This window comes from Thalassophryne amazonica, chromosome 4, assembly GCF_902500255.1.
Source record: "Thalassophryne amazonica chromosome 4, fThaAma1.1, whole genome shotgun sequence".
NCBI lineage: Eukaryota > Metazoa > Chordata > Actinopteri > Batrachoidiformes > Batrachoididae > Thalassophryne > Thalassophryne amazonica.
Window position 1 is genome coordinate 44,247,323 of NC_047106.1, and position 12,261 is coordinate 44,259,583.

A 12,261-nucleotide genomic window follows, 5' to 3' on the forward strand; every position below is an offset into this window, starting at 1 on the left:
TAACTCAACCAAGGTCTTGACCTGATACACCTTTCCTCTAACTTTGGTGAACCTAGGTCTCTCCATTGTAGAGCAATTGCGTTACCAAGCCAATTGTTGATGCTGTCCAATGCCCACCTATCAGACGAGATAAGGACAATACCCTTTCTGCCTATTATAGGCTGAGGGATTATAAAAGAAAAAGATATATATCTTCATATTATTGTTTAATAGTAAGTGTACCTGTCACCAATTCCTCAACATAGGTATTCAAATATCCCCCAAATAAACACTGGCCATTTTTTTTTTACCTTGATGATTAGTTTTGTCAAAATCAAAACCATGTTATTCCTGGCTGATCCTCAACCATTCAATAAAGTATGGTCCAAATTCAATCAAATCGAGAGTTATATTTTGTTCACAAAATAGATGTGTCATTTTACTGTTGTTGATCCCAGCATAAATTCAGTCTTTCCTTTAGCTTTCTTTCTTCTCATATTTACTCTTTCATATCTCCTTTTTTCCTTCTTTCTTTATGACTTGTTCCTGCCACTTTTCTTTCAAACTGTTGTGTTTTGTATTTTGGTGGGTTTGACACAATGATGGACACAGAACTGTAAACAATACCCCCATGTAGGGGTATGTGCAATATCTCCAAGCAGGTATAATTGGTGTTATTCTCTTCTACGGGTATAATTATTGTTTGTACTCCGATTTAAAGGAGAGAACAACTGGATCAACTTAAAACAAAAGAGAATAATTATGTATGAAAATAAATCTAGCCTAAAATTCACCCTGTTTCTGTTAAATCTTCATTGGTTCTATATGCTTGTTTTCTTTTATTTCTGGAAATAATGTGTGTTTTTAACTTCTTGTGTCCTCCGGACACAGTACTGGACTGTCATGGTGAGCTGAAAGGTGAGACTCCTGTCGAATTACACCCTTATCATCACCTATGGTCATGAACTTTGGGTAATGACCAAAAGAACAAGGTCACAGATACAAGCAGCAGAAATGAGATTCCTCTGCTGAGTATAAGGGCTTACACTCCTGGACAGGGTGAGAAGCTCAACAATCGAGGAGAGATTCTTGAGTCAAGCTGCTGCTCATTCATATGCAAAGGAACCAGTTGAAGTGGCATTTAGTGAGAATGCCCCCTGGTCGCCTTCGTAGGTAAGCCTTCCACGTACGTCCAAGTAGAAGATGGCCCCAGGGAAAACCCAGGACACACTGGAGGGATTCCCTCTCTCAGCTGGGTTGGGAATGTCTCAGGATTGCCCAGGAAGAATTAGAGTGTTTGGCTCAGGATGGGGAAGTGTGGAGTGAGTTGCTACCACTGTGACCCAAACCTGGATAAGTAGCAGAAAGGGAATGAAAATTTTGTGTCTTTCACATGTTTTATATTGTGAATCACTTTGAAATACCTGACTTAAAAACACTTCATATTGTTATTATATAGCTTTGATCAACAGTGAATAATGGACTTTCTGCTACAATGCACTGTGGCATTTCAAGGTTTTGGGGCGTTAAATGTTGTTACTGTGGTTCATGTTAGTTTAACAGTGTTGCTAGTGTTATTGATTTATTGTGTTTTTGTAGTTCAATTGGTTTAATCAGTTTAGTTACGTGTCATCTTGCCGTTACCATGAGTGAGAAGAAGAGTGCATTTGATGTCTTCCCCCACCACCTGTCTGTGGGTGTGTAAAAATAAAAGCATGCGTGCATGTGTGCAATTTTGACCACAGACAAATGGGGGAGAGTTGACATTTGCCGTTTGGCATGCTTGTGTTTTGGTTCAAGGATGAATGTCGCCAAAATGGAATGTTGATAGGACTAATACTTTTAGAGAAACTACAGATATTAGTTAGATAGATAGATAGATACTTTTAATGTCCCAGTGGGGAAATTTGTCTTGGACCTCTCAGAAATCATGACCCATACAGAGATACAGAACAAGACATAAACAGTTAATAAAAAATACAAAATTTAAGACCTCCTACTGAACCTGATTGTTAGCGGTGTTTGTTATGAAATTTGTTAAGGACTGTGATTGATATAGGAACAAAGGAGTTTCTATATCTATTCAGTCGGCAGTGGGGGAGTTAACAACACTGAATGATGGACATTGATATTAACATTCTGGACTCACACGCCAATCCAGCAGGGGGCAGTAAATCATCTCTATATTAAAAGCGTGCATGCATGATTTTATTTACTAAGTTCATTGTAAGTACATAATATAATTGTCAATGCGTTAAAAATACATGGATGACACAAGAAAGTGAAAACACTTACTTGCATTGTGGTCCATTTAAAAATCAAATGATGAAATAGAAGTAACAATAAAATAAAATAAAAAATAATAATACTGAAAATAATAGTGTGTACAACCCCTGGCAAAAATTATGGAATCACCGGCCTCGGTCAGCTGTGTCTAAACTCTGGACCAAATACTAACAACATGGGAAGGTTCTTAAAGGCCAACATACTGGTAGACCAAGGCAGACATCAAAGCGTCAAGACAGAAAACTTAAAGCAATATGCCAAGCAGAGGGAAAAAAATATGGAATCACTGAATTCTGAGGAAAAATGATGGAATCATGAAAAACAAAAGAACGCTCCAACACATCACTAGTATTTTGTTGCACCACCTCTGGCTTTTATAACAGCTTGCAGTCTCTGAGGCATGGACTTAATGAGAGACAAACAGTACTCTTCATCAATCTGGCTCCAACTTTCTCTGATTGCTGTTGCCAGATCAGCTTTGCAAGTTGGAGCCTTGTCATGGACCATTTTCTTCAACTTCCACCAAAGATTTTCAATTGGATTAAGATCCGGACTATTTGCAGGCCATGACATTGACCCTATGTGTCTTTTTGCAAGGAATGTTTTCACAGTTTTTGCTCTATGGCAAGATGCATTATCATCTTGAAAAATTATTTCATCATCCCCAAACATCCTTTCAATTGATGGGATAAGAAAAGTGTCCAAAATATCAACGTAAACTTGTGCATTTATTGATGATGTAATGACAGCCATCTCCCCAGTGCCTTTACCTGACATGCAGCCCCATATCATCAATGACTGTGGAAATTTACATGTTCTCTTCAGGCAGTCATCTTTATAAATCTCATTGGAACGGCACCAAACAAAAGTTCCAGCATCATCACCTTGCCCAATGCAGATTCGAGATTCATCACTGAATATGACTTTCATCCAGTCATCCACAGTCCACGATTGCTTTTCCTTAGGCCATTGTAACCTTGTCTTTTTCTGTTTAGGTGTTAATGATGGCTTTCGTTTAGATTTTCTGTATGTAAATCCCATTTCCTTTAGGCGGTTTCTTACAGTTCGGTCACAGACGTTGACTCCAGTTTCCTCCCATTCGTTCCTCATTTGTTTTGTTGTGCATTTTCGATTTTTGAGGCATATTGCTTTAAGTTTTCTGTCTTGACGCTTTGATGTCTTCCTTGGTCTACCAGTATGTTTGCCTTTAACAACTTCCCATGTTTGTATTTGGTCCAGAGTTTAGACACAGCTGACTGTGAACAACTAACATCTTTTGCAACATTGCGTGATGATTTACCCTCTTAAGAGTTTGATAATCCTCTCCTTTGTTTCAATTGACATCTCTCGTGTTGGAGCCATGATTCATGTCAGTCCACTTGGTGCAACAGCTCTCCAAGGTGTGATCACTCCTTTTTAGATGCAGACTAACGAGCAGATCTGATTTGATGCAGGTGTTAGTTTTGGGGATGTAAATTTACAGGGTGATTCCATAATTTATTCCTCAGAATCAAGTGAGTCCATATTTTTTCCCTATGCTTGGTCTAAAAAAGTAACCGTTACTGCCACAATTATTTTTCCTGATTTCTTATAGTGTTTCTTAAAGCCAGAAAGTTGCCATTTGAAGTGACTTTAGTTTTGTGTCATGTCTGTGATCTGCTTTTTTTCTATAAAATTAAACAACTGAATGAACATCCTCCGAGGCCGGTGATTCCATAATTATTGCCAGGGGTTGTATATATCAAGAACCTAAACAATTTATGAATACATTAAGACAGTAAATTAACATGAATAAAATTATGTAATTAACAAGAAATAAAAAGGTTCAGTTCTTCTTCTAAAACTGTTGAGGTCTAAGGTCTAAGGTTCTAAAAACATTCTGGACTCGCACACCATTCCAACTCATTATAGAAATTTTGCATAATTTATTACCACACTTCAAAAATGTCAGCTACCTATTTTATAAACACTATCCAATCTAGAGCCTGTGGATCTCCACGGGCAACACACTAGTTTTAATTATTATTATTATAATTAATAATAATAATAATATGAATGACTCCATATTCCTCAAACCCAAATGCCTCATCAGTGCTCAAATGAGAGGACTCTTGAGTGGATAATGAGCAAGTCTTTTTTTTTCCCCCAGTGGAAAGCACTTAGATCTGGAGGCTAAAGGGTTTGTCCCATTTTCCAATCAATGCATAAAAACCCTCACAGACAATGAAAATAATCAATGACTACAGCAATATGCAGTGATCGTGCATAGCTGCACTCAGATACACTCACTTCCACAGGAAAGAAAATGTCAGCTTTGTGTGTGTGAATATGTGTTTAACCAAGACATTAATAAGTGAAGTGGTGGACAACAGATGGACTCCAGAGCCCCTCATTTAAGAGCAGGTCTCTAAGTGAATAAGAAGCTGACCTGCTCAAATCCCACTCATGCTACCTGTCTGTATCCTTGGTTAAAATTTGTATTGTCTCACTTTTTTCCAGTTGTAAATGGGTGCTGGTCTTGGCTGGAGAAGTAAGATGTGTCGGACTAGCATCCCATCCAGTGGGAGTCGTAGACGCTCGTCTGCTTTATGCTAAGGAATCTGAAGACAAGCAACAGGCGTAAAGGCCTATACAAAACTTACTTCTTCTCATTTAACACAGTGACTGTTCTTGTCAAGTTGTGCAGTCTTTGTGGAGTTTGCTGCATGTGCTGCAGACAGCGAGTGAAATGTGTAGCCAGTGCTGAAAACTCTTACTTCATGATCTCCACAATAAAAGGATTTTTTCTGTAAAGGCATTAATAGACCATTACTGGAAATCCTAAGATTGCTTTCATCAAGATTATTTTCTACAACATACATACAGTTTTATGCAAAGGTATGGGCACCCCTGAGAATATTCATGATTTTCCTTTATAAATCATTGGTTGTCTTGATCAGAAATTTCAGTTAAATATATCCTACAGCAGACGAATGCACTGATATTTGGGAAATGAAATGAAGTGACGTTTCTAGTATTTACAGAAAGTGTGCAATAATTATTATTTATTGAGTTATTTGAACAAAACAAGGGGCAGTATGCATGGCTGAAAAAACACAGCATTCCAAGGAAAGCGCATGCTGCGTGGCCAGTGCAGGTACTGGGAATCTTGTTAAAGTTGAGGGTCACATGAATTCCAGTCAATATCAGCAGATTCTTGAGAACAATGTTCATGAATCAGTGACAAAGTTGAAGTTGCACCAGAGCTGGATCTTTCAACAAGACAACGACCCTAAACACTGCTCAAAATCTACTAAGGCATTCATGCAGTGGAACATGTACAATGTTCTGGAATGGCCATCTCAGTCCCCAGACCTGAATATTATTGAAAATCTGTGGTGTGATTTTAAGTGGGCTGTTCATGCTGAGAAACCAACAAACCTGAGATGTTTTGTAAAGAAGAATGGTCCAAAATACCTTCAACCAGAATCCAGACTCTCAATGGAAGCTATAGGAAGCATTTAGAGGCTGTTATTTCTGCAAAAGGAGGATCTACTAAATATTGATGTATTTTTTCCTGTTAGGGTGCCCAAATTTATGCACCTGCCTAATTTTTTTAAAGAATTATTGCACACTTTCTGTAAATCCTATAAACTTCACTTCACTTCTCAAATATCACTGTTTGTCTGCTATATGATATATTTAACTGAAATTGCTGATCCAAACAATCAATGATTTATAAAGGAAAATCATGGAAATAGTCAAGGGTGCACAACTTTTACATACCACTGTAAATATTAATCACTTATTATCACATTTAGTGAGAAATTTAAATCTGCAATAACTCGTGTTGAAAACATAGAGATATTACTACATGTGGCAGATCATAATAAAGATCAGTGACTCAAAACAACAACTGTTTAGCTCAGCCTTGGTGTTAAGCAATGCTGTGCTGTATTCTCATAGGTCTGATTTCAGTGACGACATAAAACAAGAAACCAACATAGCCAAGCACAAAACACAAATTGCTTAATAGTTTGAAATAACAAATCTTTACCAAGCGGTGAAGAAGAATAACAATTTTTTGTTTCTGTACCTACCCCAGCGCAACGGTAATCTACAGTTATGTCCACAAGAATTTGTACAGAGACACAATTTTTTGTAATTTTGCTTCAGTACACCATCACAATGGTAACACAAATGGTAAATAGACTACATTTATATAGCGCTTTTCCATCTGCTTCAGACGCTCAAAGTGTTTTACACATCAATGTCTCACATTCACCCTGATGTCAGGCCGCTGCCATGCAAGGCACCCCATACACACCGGGGGGCAACTAGGGGATTAAAGACCACAATGGAACTGAAATGACACAATCAAGATGCGATCGAAGAGTAGGCCTTCGGCTTTAATTCAAAGGCACCAACAAAAACATTAGCCGTTCATGGATTACAGTTATTTTTGCACCATAATTAATTGGACAAACTAAATATTGCTATTATTTTTAATAGAACTCATCAGACAGCTAGTTCTCTTTAGACAACTGAGTGGATGGACACAAGAACATTTCCAAGTCACTTTCATAAAGAAAGGTTGCTATAAAAATGATCATTTGAAAAATAACATCATCATGAAAAATAATTTAATTCATCCTATTACCTGACCTCTGAAAATGGAGGGACTGTAACCCAAAATTGGCTGAAATTCCAAAATGATTTCTGAATCATTTGTAGTCAAGCTGAAAGTCTACACTTCAAATACATATTAACTGTGTCATTTAGGCTCCATTGTAGCGGTGTACAGAGGCCAAAAAAAAAAAAACAAAAAAAAAAACCCCCCAAAAAAACTGTCCAAATACTTATGGACCTCACTGTCTGCTTTTTGAGGAATGATTTAATAACAGAATTTAATCTGCAACCAAAGGCACTTTCAAAACCTTCTGCAGTGGAAATCTAGACAATTTAAAAATAAATAAATAAATCTGCCTTTGCAAACATGCGTTTTTGGTATACTATGAGGAAACAGTGTACTTTCCTCTCAATAATAAAAAAAAAAAAAAATCACAGCAACATCCACTATTGTGAAAGATCTAACATCCTCAGAAGAAAAGTTTAGGTTCTATTAAATCCTCTGAATGACATAATCAAGTCAAATAAGCTGTAAAAAATATCCTAACATTGTCCCTGATTGATTTTTCAAAGTGATTCTCTCACACTGAGCTTGTTTTGTGGAGAAATGGGGCTGAATTAATGTTTGGGTGTTTTTTTTTTTGTTTTTTTTTTTTGAGTGGAAATATTCCTGACACGCTGATGAACGTCAGCTGCATGTGAGATTGATGTATATTTAATGGTGGATGAACTGAGAAAAGCCCAGTTTAATGTCCTTACCGAGATCTCCCAGCTGGACATGGCCCAGCACATAGAGGCCGCTCTTCTTGATGTCGTTGATGAAGGTGATGAGGCCAACACTGCTGCGAGGGTTAGAAACCATCAGTAGGATCTGCGGCCTCCAGAACTTGACATGATCCTTTCTAACGTCCAACATCAGCAGATACTTGCGCACCTAGGCAAATAAGAGATTTGCATGACAACTAATTGTTTTAGTTGCTGAAGCAATACTACAGCACTTTCACTGTACTGCTTAAATGGCTAAAAATTTTACGCAGAATTTTACACATAACTCTTCACTTGCTGTGAAAGTGGCAGGTATTCAACTGAATATAGTTATTATAGTGTGGCCATGGTTTGGGCATGTGCAGAGGAAGGATATAGGCTATATCAGGAGAAAGATGGTGAGGATGGAGATGCAAGCAGGAGGAGAAGAGGAGGTCTACAGAGAAGGGTTACAGATGCAGTGAGGGAGCACATGCAGGTGGGTGGTGAGACCGAAGAAGATGCAGAAGACACAGTAAGATGAAGATGGTTAAACTGTTGTGATGGCCTCTAATGGCAGAAGAAGACAAAAGAAAGAAAAGAACACAATCATATTATTCACAGATTTGTTTGGCAATAAATACTTTATCATTATTATAATTTGCTTACTCTATGAATCTGAAGGTGCACTTCTGCCAAAATTCCAAATTTGATCCAGAATTCAAAATGTGAGAAAAAAAAACCCTATTTTATTGCCATGTTTAATAAACAGTCTTTCATCCTATCAGTCCATCTGACATTTACTTTCACTTATTCAGGCTGGGGGAGTAAAACATACAATGTACAGTGTGGGAATGTATATTGATTGGGGATCTATAAGGTTAATTAGGGACTATCAAGGTCCTTCAACTCTTAAGTCGGGGGTTAATGTAAAAACATCAAGTTTTGGGAACCCCAACGTAGTCATGGTTAAGATTCTGAAGTATTTAAAGGTCTAATCAGACTGGGTTGTGCAAGTTGAAAGGTGCAATTTTGACAAAACTCAAAATTGGCTAAAAATTCAAAATTTTACAAAAATGCATAAACCATTGATTATTTTATAATTTTTTTTCCTCTATCATTTTTATACATTATTGTCCATGCTTAAACAATAATATATTTATTTTTCTATTTCTGCAAAAGTAATAAGGTGTCTTTTGCAGAAAGTAATAAGGCGTAACTGATCAGTTACCCATCTTTATGAAATAATACTGAATTTATGTGGCAATGTTTGTTTTACAAAAGCTTCAGATAGCTGTCGCTGAGATAGATGATGACTGGAGTGCAGTTTTAAGCACTGTCCCTTCACAAATAAACTATTTTTGATTTCCTTTCTTTCATTTTGACATTTACCTTTCTTTTCTAAAAATTTTCAGTACCTTTTAGTTCTTTAAAATGTCATGAATGACTTATCTTGACGCAAAGTACTTTGTGGAGCATTTCAAAAGGGTGACACATTAGCATCATCATTATTATTATTATTATTATCATTATTATTATAAGGGTCCGGAAAAAGACTGTTGGAGCACAAGCTTTTTCTTTTTGTGCACCAACTTTGTGGAACAGCCTGCCCCTTGACATCAGGCAGGCATGTTCTGTTGAAGTATTTAAAGCGAAGTTGAAGACCCACTTATTTACTTCTACATATGAGTCATGAGTTGGGGTATGAGAGCTATGATTATAATTACATTAACTACTCAAATTGTAATTATATCATAATTTCATTGTGATTATAACCTTGCTCTTATCTTGTTCATTCTGAGTTGTTCGTTGTGCACCACTTTGATAGAAAGCGCTTTACAAATAATTTTATTATTATTAATACTAGACCTGCAGCCTGTCCAGGATTTATCCCACCTCTCACCCAATGACCGCTGGGACAGGCTCCAGCCGTGACCCTTAACTGGAATAAGTGCTTTCAGAGAATGGAGGGATTATTATTAGACGATTGTGTGCACCTTATGTCTATTGCTCCTCACACATTCATTAAAAATGTTATTTTATTTTATGTATGGGATTTTTCCTCCCTTTCTCCTGCACTTATTTAATCAGGACACAATTGGACAGCACAAGTCTCGTTTGAGGCTGGGTGCTAAAGGGGTAAAATATGATGCATATGATGCAATTTTGCTACATACGGGGACAGCCCTCGTTTGTCCCCGGAGTTTTTCGGCAAATTACATGCAGACAACGTAAAAATACAAAGAAAAATTGAAGATGCTGTGGAAAGTGGACAGGTGTTGAGGTTTGTTTATGACCCAGAGGTCAAACGTGTCGAGGCGGTTGTGCAGGCGAGAGAACACAGCTACTCTGACTAGGTGTGTAGGCTAAAACGTATCAACAGGCCCGCTCCCATTTGGCCTGTCTTCCCTTCTCCACTGGGAACCGAACTGCACTTTTTGTGACTGCTTTGGTGATTGCAGCCAAAACAAAACAGTACACCATTTTTCCGCTGGAAGTGACGCTCTTTGCGGGGAGAAACTAATCCCTGGGTAGAGTGTGGGAGTGTCAGGACAAACCATTTAGAGGATGGGAGTTTCAGCAGAAACCATTTTAAATTTGCACGGCTGCTAGGTGACGGAGAGTATGCTTTTTAAGTTTACTGAGCCGGGCTGAATGATTTGTGCTGAAACTCCCACATTCCGCCTGGGGGGTTCTCTGCCATGTTAGTGCCGGTGTCGCCGACCAAACGGTGCCCCTAAAATTTGGCCTGCCCTGCCTTCATTGCGCATGCATCATTTCAGATCACAGCAGCACGTCTGAGACTGACTCTCTACACCCAAAGTGATCAAAGGGAATAATGTGATTATTAACTATCACATGACAAAGTAAAACCTCTTAAATCATTCCAAAGTCAGTTTTAAGCAGAAACAAGGTTGTTTCAAGTAAAAACGCGGTGATAATTGGTGAGTCACTACTGACGCTCTGAAATGACGGAGGCGCAGCACGTCAGACTCAGATGTGCAGCTTTGGCGCTCTGATCGGTTACCTGTCTTTATGAAATAATGCTGAATTCATGTGGTAATGATTGTTTTACAAAAGCTTCAGATATCTGTCACTGAGATAGATGATGACTGGAGTGCAGTTTTAAGCAGAAATTAGGTGATAATAATCGATGGATCGCAGCTGACACTTGGAAATGATGATGCTGGCGCTCCAAATTACGCATGCACAGTGAAGGCAGGGCGGGCCTGTTCAGTCCGCGACACCGGCTGTCCCCAGATGTGGTCAAATCCCGCGATATCATGCAGGGGTTCATACGCTGCCCTATAAAGATCCACAGACTGATCTTACACAAAAATAAATAAATAAAAAATTCTGCCCTTCCTGATACATCTCCGGATTTACAAGGACTAAGAACCTAAGGTACATTTTTTTTAATGGTGGCAGGAGCACCTGCAGAAAACATTCAAACTGCACACACACCTGGGCAATGGATGGGTTTGAAACCACAACCTTTAAGGGAGTATGGCTACTTTGATGTTATTATCCGCTTTATTGGTCAGTTTAACACACCAAATTCTCTTGGTTTCAGTGGTTTGAAACATTTATTCCCAAAATGTTCCCTAAAGACAAACTGAGCAGTTTTAGTTGTATGAAGTGTACAGGAGAGAATTCACAACCCTGAATGAGTTGCCGAGAAATTAAGTTAAGTGCATGTGAAGCTCTCGTCTGAATATGGATCGTTTGTGCTTTTTATCTTTTGGCCTAATTTATGAATTTAAGCAGCCAATTTGCTTTTTTCACTCTGAATAAAACTGCAATTGTGCATGTTTGTGTGTACCTATCTCTTATGCACTATACGCATGAGTTGTTTTATAACTCCGGGGACTTTTCTTACATTGAAACTAATTACATCTCTAATCAACATCCCATTAGGATAGGAGACTGTGGCAGGAATCGCTGTGCGAGTACATAAGCGTGTGTGTGTGTGTGTGTGTGTATAAAACTCATTTTAATGGATGCTGATGCATGTATTCAAATGCTTGTGTGTTCCAGAGTGTATTACAAGGCATGCATTTGCAATACTACGATAAACCCACCATTGCCATTCTAATGTTGTGTCGATAAGGATGCATTAAGGTACCATTAAGGAAATGTAATCTTGTGGAACAAAACATTATATCCAAAACCTACAGTTCACTGGAAATGATTAACACACAATTTATCGTCTCACTGAAATTAACACACATTATGTCATTGGCAACCTGTCTACAATTTCAAAGCTGCAGCTTCCACTGCTGCATTCACCATCTAGAGATGAACATTTGGATGATTCAGTATTTTCATGTCTTCACTCCTGAGCGTTGCTTATTAAAACTACAGTGTTCAAGTGGAAAAACAACACCACTTTAGTTTTACAGGAAAATTAGACACAGCATCACATCTTGTGTACACCGTGTGGATAAGATGGGAGGAAAAACGCCTTTATTCATTCAGTCAACAAATCACCTCATATTTAGAAGGGGCTAAGTGGAACTGAAAATTCTTACAGAGCACTGACAAGTATTTTGGTCATTCTGAAACGATGCTTCCATGCCTGAGATCCTACTTGTCAGATGGACTGCAGTGCATTCAATATAAAGGCACAACATCAGAATTCTC

At 38.1% G+C, this 12,261-nt stretch overlaps 1 protein-coding gene across 2 annotated transcripts in view; it reads right to left on the minus strand.

Annotated features, from left to right (window-relative positions):
* zgc:153039 (uncharacterized protein LOC767698 homolog) overlaps nucleotides 1-12,261 on the minus strand; it is a 205,526-nt gene that overhangs the window by 15,702 nt on the left and 177,563 nt on the right. For both annotated transcript variants that reach the window (XM_034167797.1, XM_034167798.1), the window contains exon 11: nucleotides 7,633-7,807. In XM_034167797.1, the coding sequence (XP_034023688.1) occupies nucleotides 7,633-7,807 (175 nt within the window). The remainder of the gene's footprint in view (nucleotides 1-7,632; nucleotides 7,808-12,261) is intronic.